The sequence below is a fragment of the Gigantopelta aegis genome, chromosome 1 (assembly GCF_016097555.1).
Source record: "Gigantopelta aegis isolate Gae_Host chromosome 1, Gae_host_genome, whole genome shotgun sequence".
Lineage (NCBI taxonomy): Eukaryota > Metazoa > Mollusca > Gastropoda > Neomphalida > Peltospiridae > Gigantopelta > Gigantopelta aegis.
Window position 1 is genome coordinate 3,762,674 of NC_054699.1, and position 22,970 is coordinate 3,785,643.

The 22,970-nt window shown below is 34.4% G+C and overlaps 1 protein-coding gene across 11 annotated transcripts in view; it reads left to right on the forward strand.

Annotated features, from left to right (window-relative positions):
• LOC121369360 (serine/threonine-protein kinase 25-like) overlaps positions 1-22,854 on the forward strand; it is a 101,818-nt gene extending 78,964 nt beyond the window's left edge. For 9 of the 11 annotated variants that reach the window (XM_041494405.1, XM_041494425.1, XM_041494442.1 and 6 more), the window contains 4 exons: positions 1,466-1,717; positions 9,979-10,065; positions 11,842-12,053; positions 14,123-22,854. In XM_041494405.1, the coding sequence (XP_041350339.1) occupies positions 1,466-1,717; positions 9,979-10,065; positions 11,842-12,053; positions 14,123-14,132 (561 nt within the window). In that variant the 3' untranslated portion in view covers positions 14,133-22,854. The remainder of the gene's footprint in view (positions 1-1,465; positions 1,718-9,978; positions 10,066-11,841; positions 12,054-14,122) is intronic. The other 2 variants (XM_041494477.1, XM_041494485.1) reach the window with 1 other exon arrangement.
• Positions 22,855-22,970: the final 116 nt, after the last annotated feature.

The window sequence follows — 22,970 nt, forward strand, 5'->3', positions numbered from 1 at the left end:
TTTTATTTATAAGCAGTGTTACTGTTAAGAAATTAAGAACTACAATGTATATTATTAATCATGTTTTTGATGTTAATATTTTATTTTTAAAACATGTTACCGTATATGACCGGAAATAAGCCCATGTCTTTGAATAAGCCCCCCTCCGTTTTGATAGCATTTAAGAAATTAGGCCCTCATTCATAAATAAGCCCACCCCCAACTTCGTCACCTTATAAATAACACAAAATTGCAAGTTTGCTCAAAGTTCATTTAAAAGGTCATACCTCCTGCAGATAATTAAACACAAATGTAACAACAAATGTAACACAATATTTTACCACCAGTGAGATTTAGCAGTCTAACAATAACAGTGTATAACATTGTTTTCAATTTCATGCCTGCAGTATTTCTCTGAAGTATCCAAGCCCAAGTATGTCTATTTTTACCACCACACTGGGTCCGCAGTTAATGCTAATTAAGCAAATGCCATATTCTGATTGGCTAAGAACAATGACCTTAGATTGACAATTTTTTGTAGTGTAAGCTGGCTGCCTGTGTCAGAAATGTGTGTATACGCTATTGAGTTTGTTGTTAATTGATGTTGTTTTAAGTCTTCTCAGCATTAAATTTTGGATGTAAATAAACCTCACTGGTAAGTAACTGTAACATAGAAGGTGTTTCTGATAATTAGATACTAGTAAAAAAAAAACAATTTAATTAATAAACAATTATTATTTATTAATAACAAATGGAACACTAATTAATAGATATGCTACTGAACGTTTTTTGTTTTCTTCCTAGTTCATTTAATTATTATTATTTATTTTAAATATTATTATTATTTTTTTCTCCAACAAAACTGGCCCCTTGTCTGGGAATAAGCCCACCCCATGCTAAGCACACAATGAGTTGTCTTGGCCCCCTGGGCTTATTTCCGGTCAAATACGGTAATATTAATTAATAAATATATATACAATGTACAAGTATTATTGGGTGGGTTTTTTAAAAATGTAAATGTTAAAATTTGAATTAATGCAAATAAATAAATGTTTGTATTTAATTTAAAAGTAATGTTAATATTAACAAAACAAAAATGCAATATGTCTATATCATAGGTTTTTTGGGGGGTAATATTTTATTTAAAAGCAGTATTAATATTAACAAACAAAGAAATATTTAGTAATTCAAGGAAGGTTGTTTTGTTTTGGTTTGTTTAAATTTCATGTATATATATATGCAAGTTTAATTTATACTTTTAATTCAATGAGTTTAAAGTATTTTTTTATATACAACAAAAATATATTCTAACTACAACTAAATTTTAATTTAAAATAAAATGTATTTGCACAATAACTGCCTGTAATAACAAAACAAAAACCAACAACTAAAATTTATTCTTTAAATGTTTCCTACCGAAGATAACCCACAATTTGCCTCCATACATGTTTGCTGACGACGCTATTTTCACCCTGTTTGTCAACAGCCCTTCATCAGCAGGCCCAAATCGCAGTATGATTTACCTGATGTGGTCAATGACCCCATGCTGCAACAAGGTTTTCCCAGTGACCCAGCGGTACACGTACCGTTCCGCGAACCCCAAAAACGAATACCCCCGGCCGTACCCTCAAAGCCCAGGGGCCATCACAATGACCCCCTACTTCAGCGGAACTATACTAGCGACCCGTCATTGCAGCATGGATATCTCGGGTCTCCGCAAAAGGCCTACCAGTCTCATGTGAGTTTAAAAAAGATTTGCATGCTTGCATTGTTATAAAACAAATGCCCTTGTAACCATGGAAACGCTGTGTAATCTGTACTCTCTCTCTGTCTATATATATATGTGTGTGTGTGTGTGTGTGTGTTTCTCTCTGCATGATCCCTCTTTGGGTCTATCCACCCTGCAAATTGTTCTGTTATTAACACTTTTAACTACCGTACCATAATTTGGAAGTAACTGTGTATCTCTTGTCAGATATGGCAGTATCATGTAAAATGATTGGGTTTTGGGGAAGATGTGTATCTCTTGTAAAATATAGCAGTATCGTGTAAAATGATTGGGTTTTGGGGAAGATGTGTATCTCTTGTAAAATATAGCAGTATCGTGTAAAATGATTGGGTTTTGGGTAAGGGAGGACATAAAATGTAACACTGTTTTCTCTGTACAGCAATATATATATATGCTATGTATAATAAAATATTTTAGTGTATATAGTAAATGTGAATCTGGTATAACAAAAACAGTTTTTGCAAGGTTTAGTTTGTACTACAATATATATAGTATATATGTGTATCTCATGTAAAATATGAAAGGGTATTGGTGTGGAATACTGGCACTAATTTGTACTGTAATATACTATATATATGTTTGTATCTCGTATAACATGTAAAGGGGTCTGGTGTAAAACAGTTATGGCAAGGTTTAACTTATACATATATGCAGTATATAGGGTGTATCACATGAGTCATGTATACAGGTATGGTATTGTTCTGGTGTAAAACAGTTATGGCAAGGTTTAACTTATACATATATGCAGTATATAGGGTGTATCACATGAGTCATGTATACAGGTATGGTATTGTTCTGGTGTAAAACAGTTATGGCAAGGTTTAACTTATACATATATGCAGTATATAGGGTGTATCACATGAGTCATGTATACAGGTATGGTATTGTTCTGGTGTAAAACAGTTATGGCAAGGTTTAACTTATACATATATGCAGTATATAGGGTGTATCACATGAGTCATGTATACAGGTATGGTATTGTTCTGGTGTAAAACAGTTATGGCAAGGTTTAACTTATACATATATGCAGTATATAGGGTGTATCACATGAGTCATGTATACAGGTATGGTATTGTTCTGGTGTAAAACAGTTATGGCAAGGTTTAACTTATACATATATGCAGTATATAGGGTGTATCACATGAGTCATGTATACAGGTATGGTATTGTTCTGGTGTAAAACAGTTATGGCAAGGTTTAACTTATACATATATGCAGTATATAGGGTGTATCACATGAGTCATGTATACAGGTATGGTATTGTTCTGGTGTAAAACAGTTATGGCAAGGTTTAACTTATACATATATGCAGTATATAGGGTGTATCACATGAGTCATGTATACAGGTATGGTATTGTTCTGGTGTAAAACAGTTATGGCAAGGTTTAACTTATACATATATGCAGTATATAGGGTGTATCACATGAGTCATGTATACAGGTATGGTATTGTTCTGGTGTAAAACAGTTATGGCAAGGTTTAACTTATACATATATGCAGTATATAGGGTGTATCACATGAGTCATGTATACAGGTATGGTATTGTTCTGGTGTAAAATACAGCTATGCCATGGCAGGGTTTAATTTATACTGTAATATATAGTATATATGTGTATCTTATGTAAAATATGGCAGGGTTAATAGTCGGATAGTTGTATGGTTAATATATATGTCTTTAGCATGGTATAGCTGGGTTACTTTTTACTACATTGTATAATAAGTTTTATCTCTTTTATAATATGATCAGGTTTATTTTGTATAGCAGTATATGGTATGTGTGTGTATCTCAGTAAATTTGTATTACAGTGTATAGTTAGGTCATATATCTTTATAAAATACGGCTGGGTTAATTAAAAGATGAGACCACAATATGTATGCAGTAAATTTGTGTCACTTAAAAATATGGCTTGGTTAATTTGTACTAGATTATACAGTAAATTTGTATTACTTAAAAATATGGCTTGGTTAATTTGTACTACAGTGTACAGTAAATTTGTATCTCTTATAAAGTAAGCATCTTGTGTCTAATTTGGATTGGTGTAGTTTGTACTGCAGTATATAGTATTTGTGTATCTTTGATGGGTTAATTTGTGCTACAGAAATTGTATGTCTTGTAAACTTTACATGTAGGTAGATGGGACAATTTGTACTAAAGTGTATAATAAATTTGTATTTTCTATAAAATATGGTACAAGACTGCATTTGTAAAATAAGGCAGGTTTCATACTACAGTATTTGTAGTGTCTGGTATAAAATGTGGATAAAATTTGTACCTTGCATGTATAATAATAATAATAATAATAATTATACCCCATTTATGATATGTGGGATAAGGTATCTGTCCATAATATATGTAGAATCTTTCTCCTTTTTTGTAGATTTTTTTTTAATTTTGTGTGGCATTTTGTACTTTTTATGTAATGATAATTAAATGTTTATAGTTGGACAAACTGGATTTTACCTCCCAATAACTTTAGGCATATTTAAAAAATTAAAAAACCCAAATATATTAGGGGTTAAAATCCAGTTTACTACTACAAACATTGGAAGAATGCGCGATCGATCTGGTGTAACAAAGGCTGTGGTATGTACTATCCTGTCTGTAGGATTGTGCATATAAAAGATCCCTTGCTGCTAATTGAAAAGAGTAGCCCATAAAGTGGTGACAGCGGGTTTCATCTCTCAATATCTGTGTGGTCCTTAACCATATGTCCGATGCCATATAACTGTAAATAAAATGTGTTGAGTGCGTCGTTAAATAAAGCATTTCCTTCCTTCTAATATGTGATAGTAATTGTTATATAAGCTCTTGATATTAGTCAGAAACATGGTTACAAAGACTGTTTTATTTATATGTGGCTAGTTTTATTTATTTAGTTAATTATTTATTTAAATATCTCTTTTGTCATAGTTTTCAAGAAATACTGTAAATCATAAAATATTGGCGATCTTAAAATTTAGTGAAAAACCAAATAAGTGACATATTAGAGACATAGAACTTTAGCGAGGTCATCACATCAGAAACTAAAAACCAAATAAGTGACATATTAGTGACATAAAACTTTAGTGAGGTCATCATATCAGAAACTAAGAAAACTAATAAGTGACATATTAGAGACATAGAACTTTAGCGAGGTAATCATATCAGAAACTAAAAACCAAATAAGTGACATATTAGAGACATAGAACTTTAGCGAGGTCATCACATCAGAAACTAAAAACCAAATAAGTGACATATTAGTGACATAAAACTTTAGTGAGGTCATCATATCAGAAACTAAGAAAACTAATAAGTGACATATTAGAGACATAGAACTTTAGCGAGGTCATCATATCAGAAACTAAAAAACCAAATAAGTGACATATTAGAGACATAGAACTTTAGCGAGGTCATCATATCAGAAACTAAAAACCAAATAAGTGACATATTAAAGACAGAACTTTAGCGAGGTCATCATATCAGAAACTAAGAACCAAATAAGTGACATATTAGAGACATAGAACTTTAGCGAGGTCATCATATCAGATACTAAAAAACCAAATAAGTGACATATTAGAGACATAGAACTTTAGCGAGGTCATATCAGAAACTAAAAAACCAAATAAGTGACATAGTAGAGACATAGAACTTTAGCGAGGTCATCATATCAGAAATTAAAAAACCAAATAAGTGACATAGTAGAGACATAGAACTTTAGCGAGGTCATCATATCAGAAACTAAAAACCAAATAAGTGACATATTAGCGACATAAAACTTTAGCGAGGTCATCATATCAGAAACTAAAAAACCAAATAAGTGACATAGTAGAGACATAGAACTTTAGCGAGGTCATCATATCAGAAACTAAAAACCAAATAAGTGACATATTAGAGACATAGAACTTTAGCGAGGTCATCATATCAGAAACTAAAAACCAAATAAGTGACATAGTAGAGACATAGAACTTTAGCGAGGTCATCATATCAGAAAATAAAAACCAAATAAGTGACATATTAGTGACATAGAACTTTAGCGAGGTCATCATATCAGAAAATAAAAACTAAATAAGTGACATATTAGAGACATAGAACTTTAGCGAGGTCATCATATCAGAAACTAAAAAAACTAATAAGTGACATATTAGCGACACAAAACTTACGCAATGTCGGCATACCAAAGATTAAAAAGTAATTATAATAAGCTCATATTGTTTATTTCAATCTTGGTTTTTAAATGTAGCATCATGAAATGTTAGCATTTTGAATGGCCTCGCTAAATTCATACAAAAAAATTATTTTATCGCTAACATTTTCTTATTTACAGTATTCTACATATCTGAAAAATGGCTAAACAAAAGTATTTTCAATGTTACTTGTAGGCCTGATAATATGTACCTTTAATTGAATATTTTGTTATGTGTTATTAAAATAAATAATATAAGGTTCTGAGTCTAACTGGATTTAAATACTACAACTTACAAGTAGTGTTATTTAATATGGAAATGTATTTGACAGGTACTTATTTGGTCTCAACTACAGTGAGACTTAACATAAAGAGCACCATATATATTACAATAACCACCTATGTGTATTTATGAACGACACTTCTGTACGCAAATGTATTTCACCTCTATATACACACCACCTGCTAATAAAGGTCACCATGTTTCTAATTCTCAAGTGGCCTTTATAGACAGTTTCAACTGTACTGCATTTCTGGCTTTAATTTTTTAATCAGGCTTTTACTAATGAGAACTAATAAAATCTGTATATAAAGTATACAGAAACTGTACATGCATTAATTATGTTTGTAATTATAATTATTATATAGTAATTGTGTATCATTGTATTCATCTGTTCATCACATATATAAGGATTTAAATAGTAATTTATCTAACAATCAGGGGTGGGAATTGGTGAACTGTAAAAAAGAGGAAATCTAGAGGGGTCCCGGAAATTCTTTAAATCCTAGGTTAAAATCTGTGCCATCTGACACATTTTGGAGGAAAAGACGATTAAAATGCAAGGAAATGCAATGTTCCATGAGAGGAAAACAGCTGATCCGAGGAGAATTCCCACCCCTGAACAATGTAATATGCATTTCTTGTATACAGCAATATGATGATATTTGTTTGACACAACAAATATTGAATGACATTATTAGATACTTAAGTTTTGTTCATTCATATGAAATGGTATGGTCAACCAAACCGTAGGAAGAAGGGGGTGGGGGGGGGGGGGGGGAGAGAGAGAGAGAAAAAAGATGTGATTGGTAATGTTATACAAAAAAATATTTTATTGAACAATATTGTTCCTAATCTAATAAATGTAATGAAAGTATGTATGTTCAAGCTCCACCCACACCTAAGAATGTGTAACTTTTGATGGCTTGAAATATGATTTGTTAACATTTAAAGCAAACAGATATCTTGACTCGTTTCTTTTTTGATTGTATTTTACAACTGACATTGCTTTCTTTTTTATTATATTTAATGTTTTCAGTGATGCATGTATGTATTTATTATATTTAATGTTTTCAGTGATGCATGTATGTATTTATTATATTTAATGTTTTCAGTGATGCATGTATGTATTTATTATCCACGTAGTTCAACATATTCAGGCAGGGCTTCTGGAATGTTTTTTTAAATCCACAAGCCATAGGATCAGTGATTTAAAACATTTACTAGCCATGATTAAAAATTCACTAGCTCTACTTTACTTTAAGTTAATACAATTTTACTAAATAATAGTAATAATCGGGTATGTCACCTAAAGGTGGAGATAGAGTTTAAAAACATTAATACTGGGGGATTGGGGAAGGGGACAGGATATTCATATTTACAAAATAAACTTAACTGCAACATTTGACCCCCCCCCCCCCCCCCCCCCCCCCCAAAAAAAAATCACTAGCCATCAGGCATGGCAATAGCAGTTATTTACTAGCCCAACATTGAATATCACTAGCCATGGGAGTGGGGCTACCATAATCTAGAAGCCCTGATTAAGGCAAATATAACCAATATGACACACATGTGTCATAATGATTTCACGTGCACAATGAATTACGTAATTTTGGGAAACAACGTCATAATTTAACTAGCTCGTATAATAATCTCTATGTATAAACTCTTATTAATGTGCTGATTGGATCCAGGTTCGGGCACGTCCATCCCACACCCAGTCTGGAAATATCTTCTTTTTTTTGCTGGGGTGTCGTTAAACATTTACAACTAGTATATCAAAGGCCATGGTATGTGCTATCCTGTCTGTGGGATGGTGCATATAAAAGATCTCTTGCTGCTACTCGTAAAGAGTTGCCCATGAAGTGGCGACAGCAGGTTTCCTCTCTCAATATCTGTATGGTCCTTAACCATATGTCCGACGCCATATAACCATAAATAAAATGTGTTGAGTGCGTTGTTAAATAAAACATTTCCTTCCTTCCGTCCTTCGTTAAACATTTATTCCGTACTTGACTCAGCAACTCCTGGATCTCAGTTGCTCGTTTGGTCAGCTCTTTTACTATTTACTCTGATCTCACCATTCATACAGGTAATCAGTGAAACAGACTGAAAACCATCCAGCTGACCACCCATGCCTGGTTCATTTGGGTACTGTCATGGTCATGATCATAGGGTATTATGTGCACATTCAGAACAAGCTGGTGCCAACTCCTCTATCCAGGACAGAAAAAGGGTTGGGGTGGGTGGGAGAGGGGACTGCCTGCGCTTGCAAGTGCAAGAGATCACTGGGGTCGGTAGCAGGTGGTGGCACTTTTGGTGTTTGAATTTTGAATGTCCCATAGGTTTAAGTCGAAAGATAAAAAATTATGCAATTTCTTGAAGGAATTTTGTTGCATTTTGGAACTGTTCATCAAAAGGTGGTACTGTAGTTCATGGTCTGTGCTTATAAAACTTTAGAGTTTAGACTCAAATCTTTGAATAACATCACATACATGCAGTTTGTATGGTGTTGCCAAGGTGTTAAAATCTCAGAATTGATTAAGTCTTGAGTCTGGACTCTAAAACTTTTATAAGCACAGTGCCAGTACTCCTCAGCTTTTTGATGCTGGAGACCAACATAGTGTAGACTGGTGTGATTCTTCTGTATATAAATACTTTTTCATCTCTTATATTCTGTGGCAGGATTTAGCTCAGTCGGTGGAGCACTCGCTTGAGGTGCTTGCGTCGCAGGATCGAACCACCTCAGTGGATCTGTTCAACTAATTGGGGTTTTTCTCATTCTAACCAGCTGCATTAAGAAAATGTAGCAGGTTTCCTCCATTGACTACGAGTCAGAATTACCAAATGTTTGATGTCCAATAGCCGATGATTAATATATCAATGTCCTCTAGTGGTGTCGTTAAACAAAAACTTTACTTTTTTCTTTTATATTCTAATAGATTTGTCTTTATTTAATGTGACATGTATCAGCCAAGATACTGCCCATCCTGAAGAAGTACATTAGGATTAATTAGTATTATCTTAAGACAAATTAAGGGCAGTCTTAGGACCAGGATGATATTGAGGACATCTTGGGACTAGGATCATCATAAGCAATGAAGTCAAGGGAAACAGGTGGCTATTAGTTAAGGACCAGAAGAATTGTTCTCTTTAAGACCAGGGAAATCTTGATTTTAAAGAATGGCAGCTGATGGAAATTCATTGTAATACCGGGACCAGGATAATCATAGAAATTGAAGGTGCTTCTTTGACTGTGATGATCATTCTCTGATTTTGATTTTATGAGAAACTCTGGGTAGTCTTAGGACCATAGTGATCTTAAGAGAAACTGATTGTAATCTGGAACGACTGGTATAATTCTCTCAAGGGAACCTAATGGTAACTTTTAAACACTAAGGCCCCGTTTTACGAAGCAATCTTAGTACTAAGATCACCTTAAATGCCTAACTACTTTATACACCAAAGGTGATTTTAGTGCTAAGATTGTTTTGTAAAGCGTGGCCTAGTATACATGTGTTAAAACCAGGATGATCTGAAGGTTGAACTCGAGAAGAAAGTCACCAATGTCTTAGGACTAGGTCATTTTAAAGGAAACTCATTCCAATATTAGGACACAATGATTTTCAAGAAAGATCTTAAGGGAAACTGATGGTCATCTTAGAATCAAGGTGAATTTCAAAGAACTTTAAGAATTGTTATTGGGAAATTCACTGTGTTGTTCGTCTTGACAGTGGTTGTCATGGAATTATTTTTTATATTTTTAGCAAAAACCACAGGCTCCAGCTCCTCCTCGAAAAGAGCCTCGTCCGTCTGCGTGTCTGTCATCAACCATCATGCCAACATTGTCACAGGTTTGTCGTCTTTATTACAGTAGAGGGGGTTGGGCGTAACCCAGTGGTAAAGGGCTCGCTTGATGTGCGGTCGGTTTGGGATTGATCCCTGTCAGTGAGCTCATTCAGCTATTTCTTGTTACAGCCAGTGCACCATGACTGGCATAATCAAAGGTTATGGTAATGTGCTATCCTGTCAGTGGGATGGTGCATATAAAAGATCCTTTGCTTCTAATGGAAAAAATTTAGTGGGTTTCCTCTCTAAGACTATATGTCAGAATTACCAAATGTTTGACATCCAGTAGCTGATGATTAATTAGTCAATGTGCTCTAGTGGTGTCGTTAAACAAAATAAACGTTAAGACTATATGTCAGAATTACAAAATGTTTGACATTCTATAACTGATTGCTTAGTCAATGTGCTCTAGTGGTGTCATTAAACAAAACAAATTTTTTATATCAGTAAAGGTGATGCCACACGATAAAGGGTGCCTCGTATGAGAACAGCCAGTAGTTACAAGTCAAATATAATTTCATCATTTGCTATGCAATTGACTGCTATCATACGAAGCATGTGAATTGTGTGTTGTCGTCTTGAACCATGAAAAATTAGTAAACTTAAAATTTAAAGGCATATTGTCACAGACCATTGACCTATTACATGGCCTAACAAGGTATTACTTAAAAATATATATATGTTGGATCTGTCCCTAAATGTAGTTTATTCAACCATCTACGTAACCACCATACTCCTTATTAATGATGTTTTGTAAAAATAATTGAATTATGGCAATGGTCCATAATTCAAAAACTAACATTGCTGAGAGGGTTGACATGGATTTCACTTCATCATGGTGTAGTTAAAGTGATGCAATAGCTAGATTTGGTCTGTAAAAATTAATGTAATTTTGATTTATTATTGATTTTTAGAAATAAGTTCCTTAAATCTGTGACAGTATGCCTTTAACAGTATACGAGTGACTCATATGAGAATAACCAAGAGAATAGCCAATTGTGACAAGATAAACATGATATCATCGGTTGCTATGCAATCAGATATTCTCGTACAAAGCATTTGTATTGTGTTGCGGCATCATCTTATTGTCCACCCCCACCTACTTTTTTATTTTAAGGGCAATTTATTTACTTCCTCAATCTTTTCTGTCCAAACCAGCGAGTCGCATATTAAAGCTGTGGTATGAGATGTCCTATATATGGGAAAGTGTATATAAATAAAAAGATTCCTGTTGCTAATGGAAAAATCTAGCGAGTTTCCCCAAAAGACTACATGTCAGAATTACCATGTTTGACATCCAGATGTGAATTTTTTACAAATAAAATTTCACTGCAACAAAATTAACTCCAAATATTTAACGTCCAATAGCTGATGATAATTAATCACTGTACTCTGGTTATGTTCTTAAATAAAACAAACCCACTAACTATGTTAAGAGTTAATGTCCAGGATTTCAAAGATGAGTACCGACGTATAGGTCAACCCGTCCATGAGCCGATAGCCAATGATGATTAATTGCTATGGTTATGTTAAATAAAACATTACTTTTTGTTACTAGTTAAAGGACGATTACAATACCAATATATAGGGTGACCTATACTCAAGATTATTAATCATTTTTTTCTGGCTATGTTGTTAAATAAATTTAAAAAAATACTTTTTGTTACCAGTTAAAGGTCAATTACAAACTTAAGATGAATACCAACATATAGGTCAACCTATACTGATAATTATTAATAATTTTGCTCTGGCTATATTAAACAATGACTTTTTGTTCCCAGTTAAAGGATGATTACAAGGATGAGTACCGACGTATCGGGCGCCCGGTCCAGAAGACAGAGGCGATAGAGGAGCTGAAGAACGCGTTCGATCTGGCCGAGAAGTCGTGTCCTGGTCTCGCCGATGACCTTGTGTCCGGCATCATATCCAGGCTAGGCAGTACCACGAACATGACCGAGGGGGAGGTGCGGCGAGCCACAGACAAAATAAAACAGTGAGTGTTCACATCTATCATTAGAATGTAGGGGCTAGGGAGAGTGTTCACATCTATCATTAGAATGTAGGGGCTAGGGAGAGTGTTCACATCTATCATTAGAATGTAGGGGCTAGGGAGAGTGTTCACATCTATCATTAGAATGTAGGGGCTAGGGAGAGTGTTCACATATATCATTAGAATGTAGGGGTTAGGGAGAGTGTTCACATATATCATTAGAATGTAGGGGCTAGGGAATATGACCAGAGGGGAGGGGGAGGTGCGGCGAGCCACAGACAAAATAAAACAGTGAGTGTTCACATATATCATTAGAATGTTGGGGCTAGGGAGTATGACGGGCATGACCAAGGGGGAGGTGCGGCGAGTCACAGACAAAATAAAACAGCGAGTGTTCACATATATCATTAGAATGTAAGGGCTTTTTTAGAATTGATTTTGCTGGGTGGTGGGTGGGGGGCAGTAAATATTATTTTATGTTTTGGTGGGTCTGTGGGGTTTTCTTTCTGCTATGCATACATGTTTTAATAAAATTTAATTTTAAATAATTGCCTCCCACACCACCCCCACTCAAAAGATGGTTTCGAACAGCCGTAAGTTGAAAATACATCTTGTTTTCTTCATCTTTTAATGTTACATAAATTATTTAGGCTTTGATGGTCTTTGGGGTTTCTTCCCAGCTAGCAACCCTTGCAATTAAGAAAATATCCACAGCAAAAAAAAATGCCATTGAAAAAAAATAAAAACACCTGAATATAGTCAAAAGGCAAAAATGTGCCGTGGAGAATTAAGAACTCCACAGCAATCTCCACAGCAATCTCCACAGCATTGCCGATTACCGTGGGCAGTTGCAAGGGTTCACTAGTACCCCAAATGTTTGACAAGACAAATTTTGAATAATTACGCACACCATGGTTTCATTCAGCGATTGTTTGCGCAAGTCCAGTTTTGTGTAACCCATTAAAAATGTATATATATTAAATTTAGGATATCATTTACTTAGTGGAAACAGTTTATGTAAATTGAAAGGGGTTACCAGAATTTTGTGGGGCTTAATCCATATATGTTTTATGTACAGTTTGGAGGGCTTAATCCAAATATGTTTATGTACAGTTTTTATTTTTAGAGGCCTTTATGGTATTATTAAACGAAAATACCTTTCCCTTCCTGTCATTGTCGGTAATTGAACATTTTTAATACACTGAAGTTGAAACCCCTCTAAACAGGACATTCACAGGAACAAGTGAAAGGTCTGGTTTTAAGGGATTTCCAGTTTCAGAGAGGTTTTCTTCTGTGCTTATATTTAAAAATGAACATTGAAAAACGTCCTGTTTTGAGGGAATTCCAGTTTTTCAGAGATTTCACTGTACATGTTTTCATTTGAAATTGCATTTATTTTAACTGGGGCAGGATTTAGCTCAGTCGATCGAGTGCTCGCTTGAAGTGCGTGCATCGCAGGATCGAATGATTGGATTTTTTCTCGTTCCAACCAGTGCGCCACAACTGGACAAAGGCTGTGGTTTGTGCTTTCGTGTATGTGGGACAGTGCATATAAAAGATCCCTTACTGCATTAGGAAAAATGTAGCAGGTTTTCTCTGATGACTATGAGTCATAATTACCACATGTTTGACATCCAATAACCGAGGGGTGGGATATAGCCCAGTGGTGAAGCGCTCGTTTGATGCGTGGTCAGTTTGGGATTGATCCCTGTCAGTGGGCTCATTGAGCTACTTCTCACTCCAGCCAGTGCATCACGATTGGTACATCAAAGGCTGTGGTATGTACTATCCTGTTTATGGGATGGTGCATATAAAAGATCCCTTGCTCCTAATCAAAAAGAGTAGCCCATGAAGTGGCGACAGTGGGTTTCCTCCCTCAATATTTGTGTGGTCCTTAACCATATGTCCGAAGCCATATAACCATAAATAAAATGTGTTGAGTGTGTCGTTAAATAAACCATTTCCTTCTTTCCTTCCAATAGCCGATGATTAATTAATCAATGTGCTTTAGTGATGTCATAAACAAAACAAGCTTTTAACTTTATTTTTAATAAATTTCTTCTTCTTTTCAGACCGTCCTAGTAAAAAAAAAAAAAGAAGAAACAAAGGAGCCATTTGGGAAAAAAACACTTTGTACATAAAGAGATTGTTGAGACGGGCATGGGATAGAATGTCGGCTGGTTTATTGTGATTCAGATGCAAACTTCATGTGATGCAAAAATATATATACATATATATAAAACAATTTAATTAAGTGCTATAATCATTCCTGTGGCGGTAAATTGAGTAAACAAGTTTGATACCGACCGACTTGCCGACAGCTGTGAGAAATGCCATGCTAATATTAATGATTTCATACTAGCACATGCCATTCAGTTATAACGGTGATAATGGTAAGATTGGTCATGATGGTAAAATTGGTCACCACTATTTTTAAAATTGGTCATCACTGTTGTAGCGATAACGGTAAGATTGGTCATGATCGTAAAATTGGTCGCCACTATGTTTAAAATTGGTCATCATCATCGGGTTATTCAAACACAGTTAAATAACAGTGATGATGGAATTGGTGTTAGGTTATTTTAACACAGTTATAACAGAAGATAGCATTGGTAATCCTCCACTGGCAAAATGCTGAGACAACGGGTCGATTGTCACTGTCATAAAATTGGTTATTACCGTTAGGTTATTCTAACACAGGTATACCTGTGATAAATAGGATTGGTGTTAGGTTATTTTAACAGTTATAACAGAAGATAGTATTGGTAAGCTCCATTGTGAAAAAATGCTGAGACACCATATCGCCACAGTTATAAAATAGGTCATCACCGTTAAGTTATACTAGCACATATCATTCAGTTATAATAGTAATGATAAAATTGGTTATCTTCCATTGTGGCAAAATGCTGAGACAATTGGTTATCACCTGGGGGTTATGCCACGACATACCAATCGGTTATAACAAGTATCATATGATTGGTAATCTCAGTCATGTTTTAGCATTGATAAGATTGATGGCCACTGCTATATAAATGGTTATCACTGTTAGTCATGCCCTTTTGTTGTAACACTACTGAAAAAGACGGGTCATTGGAGTATGATGCATTAGTCTTCTGGCGATAGATTGTTCGCTGGATTTTAATGCTGACGATAGATTGGTGAAAGGGTTGTAGCACTGCCGATAGATTGGTCGTTGGATTGTAATGTTGACGATAGATCGGTGGTCATTTGGTTGTAACATTGACAATAAATTTCATTGCATTGTAATGCTGACGATAGATTGGTCATCGGAATGTAGCACTGATGATAGACTGATTATTGAGTTGTAACACTGACGATAGGTTGGTCATAGGGTTGTAACACTGATGATAGGTTGGTCATAGGGTTGTAACACTGATGATAGGTTGGTCATAGGGTTGTAACACTGATGATAGGTTGGTCCAACACTAATAATAGATTGTTCATCTGGTTTTTAACACTGAGATCAGATGGTCATCATACTAACAATAAAATGATCATTCGGTTATAACACTGATGATATAAAACTGATCATAAGACTTTAAGATGGATGATAAGATAGGTCCTTGTGGTTACAACCGCTGATAAGGTAGATCATTTTATAACACAGACAGTAGGATTGATTATCAACTATCAAATTAAAAATTAAATTGGTGACCTAGTTATAAACTGACAATAAAACTGGTCTTCAAGTTACAACACTGACAGCAAGATATTTCACCTGGTTATAAGACTGACAATGTGATTGGTCAGCTGGTGATAAAACTGACAGTATGATTGGTCAGCTGGTTATAAAACTGACAGTATTATTGGTTAGTTGTTTATAAAACTGATGATGTGATTGGTCAGCTGGGTATAAGACGGACAATACGATTGGTCTTTTAGTTATAATGCTGATAAGATTCTTCCAGTGTTTCCATGATGACATCTAGATAAATTTTTAAAAACTACAATATTACAAGATGGACATCTTCCAGTGCAAACGTGTATGAAATGTTCTTCAAAGATGAACACTTCATCAACAAATTATCATTTTTGTTTTCTTTAATTACCATGAGCTATATTTTCTTTTTGCTTACTTAATTACATAATGGTGTTTTCCCCTTTCATTGTAATGTAATGGTTAATGTTGACAATCATGTTCCATACAATGTTTGACTTGCTTAGACTGTTCACCTCCTTTGCACAGTAGTTAAAAAAAACGATAGTTCCTTAATCATAGCTGCTATGTTAAAAAAAAATTCACCACACACCATTATTACTTTAATTTCTGTAGCATTCCTAGTTTTTAAAAATGGACATCAATTAAATTCTCTTTCTAATTATTTAATTAAATAGTCCTTTCCTGATTAGTTGTTAGGTCCATGGGATAAATGGACATCTCTTGCATTCTGAGCACAATATTGTAGGAGAACCATCATATTCCCATGTAAGCTAAATCAAGCCAGATTTTAAAAAGATTTTTGGATTTTAATGCTACCCAAAAAGTTTTGTACCGTGTCCAGTAATCACCTTTTCTTTTCAAGACCCATATTTTCTAAATTTGTTGTTTGGACTTGACATCTGATGCTTTTCAAATCTATTTAAACAAGTTTATTATGACTGTGCCACCTTATTTAAGGAATTATGGTAAAAGCTTTTTTCTTTTCAATTTGATTTATCAGTGGTTTTTAATATATAACAGGAAATAGGGAAGTCTCTTTTCTTTTTTGTTCTCTTTTTTTTGACTTCCTTAAGACTGGTCCTGTCTATGAGAAGGGCATATAAAAGATCCTTGCTCCTTGGCTGGTTTATCAGTAGCTATAACTCAAGGCAGCAGTGGATTTTCTGACTGGATCTCTCTCTCTCTCTCTCTCTCTCTCTCTCTCTCTCTCTCTCTCTCAAATGTCACAAATAACTATAAATTGCATACTAAATAACTGGTTAGGTGTCATTAAATTAACATTCTTTTGCATTATTTTCTTTTTCTTAAGACTTGTAGTACTTGGCTAAAATGTCATAGTACACTTGAATTGGAATGAAATAAACTTAGTGCTGTTTGCATCATAAGAATGCATCCTTAACTCTTAATCCGTTTGAGAAAACATGGTTTTACTTAGCTTCCATTTTCCACAAGTTTGACCAATCACATTTTATGATATTGACGGGTTTTCCTGACGTAGGGCATTACCATGCTTTGAAGTTATTGACAGTGTATAGTTCTGAAATGAACCTACTTCCCACAGTAAAGTCGCATACTTGATATGCTTGAAGTACCGTATATCTTCGCCTGTAAGTCGAAATAAGGATTTAAATGTCTGTATGTAACTACATTATGAAAATCACTTTACCTGTAATTCTTATTTAAAGTCTTGTTTTCTTAGTTTGTTGTAAATAGAATATTGCTGTCAGTTAATATGGAAATTAATTTTTATATTTGTCATGGCACGAGTCATATAAAAAACCATTACTGACTTCATTTAATAATCATTCATTTTAGCGCACACATTATATGTAGAAAGCTGCAGTGAAACATAAGAGATTTAGTCATCATATTATTGTTCTTGGTGTGTTTTATAAATGTTTTGTGCTTCTTTTGTAATAAAACAACTATGATTTTACATCATTCCAGACTAGACAGCAACTTGATTGGCTTGTCCCCTGGAGTTCAAGCCAATCAGATTTCAAGAAGTGCCCCTTATAAGGAATCTGATTGGCTTGAACTCCAGCGGACAAGCCAATCAGATTCCTTGTACCATGAGAACTGACAATACACATGGTTACTTCATCAAACACCTAAGCATGCTTGCTTTGGTCTCTCCCTTGAATTACTTAGATCAAAGGTCATTGTATGTGCTGTCCTGTTTGTTGGAAAGTACTTATCACAGACACCCTTGCTACTGTCTTCAGCAACAGCATCATATATAGCCAGCACCAGTGTCGGTATCTTGTGTAGAAATAATAACTCTGAATAGCCATTGTTTAAAATTAAAATTAAACAAATATGTCTGTCCTTTCCTAGGTATCGGAAGTGGGGGAGGGGAGGCAAGGGGCACTGCTATCCCATCTCTGAAGATGGTGATTTTTAAATTATTATTTCTGTGGATTTTGCATAGGAATTTTGACAGAATTTGCATATGTTAAAAATCAAATTAATGAATATAAGGGGCACTACCTCCCCAACACCCCTTCCCTTCTGCCTGCTGCTGGTGATCTTTTGTTATCTTTTATTTTCTCATGCAGGTCTTCTATGTATGTCAGTAGTACTTGGAGCTATTTCAGAAGTTTTAACACTGTAATGTAACATTTTATTAAGTACCATTACTGGCATAATAAATAAAATATTAAACAAGGCCATTTTTTATTTATAAAAGAACAAGATTTATCAAAACCAATCCCATGTGATAATTTCTGTAATAGCTCTTAGTGTTATGTTACAAGGATGCTCATTCGTTGTCTGCATCATGTGATATGAGCTTGGCCAATGAAATACAAGGTCTCGTACACAGTCCGGTCTAATAAGAGATTTCAACAAATGGAACATGAGAAAGTAACTTCTTGTATGGGGTTATTGTTTAATGTGGGTTATTTGTAGCTAAAGTAGTTTACATCTTACAAGTATCTTGAGACATTGGTTTTTCAACAAATTCTCACAAGTTTTATAGTTTGTATAATGAATATTATGAATTGTTGACATTCTGAAAGCATTTATTGATTTTTATTAGAACATGTTTTTATGATGTCACAGTGTATGAAGTGAAAGTCGATTACATACACACAGTAAACATATCATGCATCGTAAATCCTGGAATGAAAGCTAGATGTTCTCCCCTCCGCCCCCTAAAAAAAACAAAAACAAACAAAAACAAACAAAAACAAACAAACAAACAACTATGGAATGTAACCATTGTTCAACACCTTTATGTTTAAAAGTAGTGTGTATTAAAAAAACCTTTCCATATCTTGATAAGATGGTATGCCCAACCTCCACCAGGCCTCTGTTTAAAGATTTACCGTATTTCAGATGTCATGTACCAGTATATGTATATATATATATATATATATATATATATATATATATATATATATATATACATACATATATATATAATGCATTGTATGTATTTTACGCTAGATTTTTTGTTTGTGCATGAATGAGTGACCAGTGTGTTTACAATGAAGAAGAAGAAAAAATTATATATATATATTATGATGTTGATAGTTACAAGTTTGTACATGTGTATGTTTTATAAAGTTTCTGTCATTTGGGGGAAATGCTCTTATTGTGGTATTTTTCTCTCACACGCACGCACACACGCACACACACACACACTCACATGCACGCACGCACGCACACACGCACACACACACACAAACACACACACAGACACACACAGACACACACACACACACACACACACACACACACACACACACACACACACACACAGACACACACACACGCACACACAAACACGCACACACACACACACACACACACACACACACACAAACAACAACAAACATTAATGTATATAGAGAAGTTGATTTGTATATAGGATGAACTGTATATTATAGATAATTACCCAGAGTTGTACATTTGTAGGTCTATTGAAACTATTCATTTCGCTGGGATGTCCATTTGGGTTGTGTATGTATTAACTTCCTTATTGTTGAAGCAAAGCAAAAATTCTTAAAAGACTGAGTAGTGGATGCTTGTAAAATGTATAATGGTGAAATGCTATTCGGCACTGTGTGGCATAGAGAAAGGCTGTGTTGTTTGATGTGTTAGATTCACAACACATCTTACCCTATTATTAGGTGTGTTGCAAGTTTCCCACATGGAGCTTGCATATGTTAATTTAATAATTATTTAATTTAATTCAATGTCCAGCCTAATATAAGGATGTGATTTCTGCTTTTTTCTGCTTTTTTTGCATAAAATCATTTTCCAAAAATGGACTAAAATTAATCTGAATACTGAAAAATTATTTATCTATCAGTATGTTGGAAAGTTTTTAGCGTTTCAGAGATCCTTTCAAAATTTGTTTTTAAATGCATATTGCATCCTTGCTAGTAGGCTGGGATCAGTGGTTCGTAGTTTATTTGCACTCATAGCTTATTTGCCTATATATATATATATATGTACTAGTAGTTGTCATTTTAATCCTATTGTTTGTAGTTATCAAGTTACATTGCTTCAACCATAAGGGCTTAATACTTTGTACTTTTGTGCAAATGAAAAATAAACATTGTGGAATGTAACTGTACAACAAGTGGTGCAGTGTTCAGCCAGAATGTGAAATTGTTCTAACTGTAGTCTTGTACTGTTACTGTACTGTAGTGTGTACAAACTGTATACTGTATTTCCTCTATATGCACCCAACATTTATTCGTTTCAGTGGGTGGGAGGGACGTAGATCAGTGAAAAAGCATTCATTAGATGCACGGTTAGTTTGAGATCAAGTCCCATCGGGGTGGGCCCATTGGGTTATTTCTTGTTCCAGCCAGTGCACCACAACTGGTATATTAAAGGTTGTGATATGTGCTATCCTGTCTGGGATGGTGCATATAAAAGATCCCTTGCTACTAATGACAGAATGTAGTGGGTTTCCTCTAAGACTGTCAAAATTACCCAATGTTTGACATCCAATAGCTGATGATTAATAAATCAATTTGCTCTAGTGGTGTCATTAAACAAAAACAAACTTTAAACTATCATTGCCAACATGTGAAGCTGTAAATGTGCTATTCACCAAACGGACTACAACAATGTCATCCTTGAATTCTGTGTCTTAGTCATCAATTGTCAGTTGTCTTACCTGACATTTATTGGAACCCAGCGTTTATTTCTTTCAAAATGGTTACAAACCAGAGCCTCATTCCACAAAGCTATCTTAGCACTAAGATTGCTGTAACTGCACAAGGTAGATGTATAAGTACGGTGATCTTAGCACCAAGATCGCTTAGTGGAACAGGGCCCTAGTGCTTATTGGAGGCCCAGTGTGTATACAAGAGGAAATATGGTAGTCTGTGCAACCAAATTGTACTGTGTTATACAGCCAGATTATGTGAGATTTTACACTCTTGTTGTACAGTGTAATACAGCTAGAATGTGTGAGATTTTACACTCTTGTTGTACTGTGTTATACAGCCAGATTGTGAGATTTTACACTCTTGTTGTACAGTGTTATACAGCCAGATTGTGAGATTTTACACTCTTGTTGTACAGTGTTATACAGCCAGATTATGTGAGATTTTACACTCTTGTTGTACAGTGTAATACAGCCAGAATGTGTGAGATTTTACACTCTTGTTGTACAGTGTAATACAGCTAGAATGTGAGATTTTACACTCTTATTGTACACTGTGATACAACCAGATTTTACAATGTTGTACAATTAGAAGGCATGGGATTTGACAGTGTGGTTGTACTCTTGGATATAACCGGATTGTACAACTAACATATATGGGATTTTACAATCTGTTGTACACATTGATATAACCAGAGTATACAATGTTGCTTTACCCAATGTATGAGATCTTACAATCTGGTTGTGCACGTGGAATATAACTGGATTAAACAGTGTGCTACAACTACAATGTATGGGATTTTACAGTTGGGTTACAGTTAAATATAAATGAACTGTAATTTTGTACAACTTGAGAGTATAGGCTTGCAAAGTTGATTGTATTATATATAACTATTGTACAAAACTTATTAGTCTTGGACAATCCATTTTGCATTTCCGTAATAATCATGTTAACATATCATTTGCAAATTCATCTATTATTATAATATATATATATCCCATCTTATAATGTTGGGTGTAAGTATGGATTAAATAAAAACAGATCGTACTATTGTTTTCTATTGAAAAGTAATATTTTATTTTTGTATTCACATGACATCAGGTGGTCTGTGTGTATAGACAATGGTGTTGTTATTGTGTGTGGTCACCCTGGCCTTTTAAACATAACACAAGTGGCAGTGGAGTAGGGAGAATCATCTACCGACAGCAAGTGTTAAAAACAATTCATCTCAGGAATGTTTTGTACTGTAGTTGTGCATATTTCAAAATAGTTAAAACTTGCGTAATTTGTGGTAATATTTAATCGGATTATTTAAAGTATATTAGGACATTAATTGATGATTATTTTTTAAACATCAAAAATTAATGAGTATTTTCTGTGGAAATAATATTTAATAAGATTATTTAAAGTGTATATATGGTCATAAAATTATTGCAAAAAAAAAAAAAAAAAAAAAAAAAAAAAAATTGAAATTCTTGTTTTTTGTATTCTATAAAAGTGTAATTTGACTTGTACGGTTTTGACCGAAGCCAACATTAAATTTGTGCAACTCTTGTAGAAAATATAATTGATGTATAAAACTATGTGTAAAGAATTTGTTGCAAAATAGTTGGCAGAAGTTAAAAAGATTACTGTAGCAGAAAATGTGTGCAACGTTTGCTGAAATAACTCATTGACAGAACTTGCTGTACACTTGGATCGAGTAAAAGTGCAAGGGTTACTTATCTATCAGGTGCACAAGTAAATGGCACACCCTAACTAGCATTAGATCCCTCTGTGAGTTGGTCCGTTCTAATGTGCTTTTGTAGGGGTGATCGGTCTGTCTCGGACTGCCTATGTCTTACGATTGTATTCACCCTTTCACAAGTCTCAGTATTTTACACGCTTCTAGGTTCCCACTCTCAACTTTGAACTGTAATCCTTCTAACCAGTTATTATTAATCCAGTACACATCTTTGTAAACTTAAATATCTAATAAATCTATAAATTCAGATGGTTCGTTTTTGTTGTATGTTGTTTTATGTTTTTTTAAATGATGGTACATCGAGAATTCTTTCCAGTGGTCTGTGCCATACATGCAAGTTGTCAGCTCCGCAAAAGATTACTTGT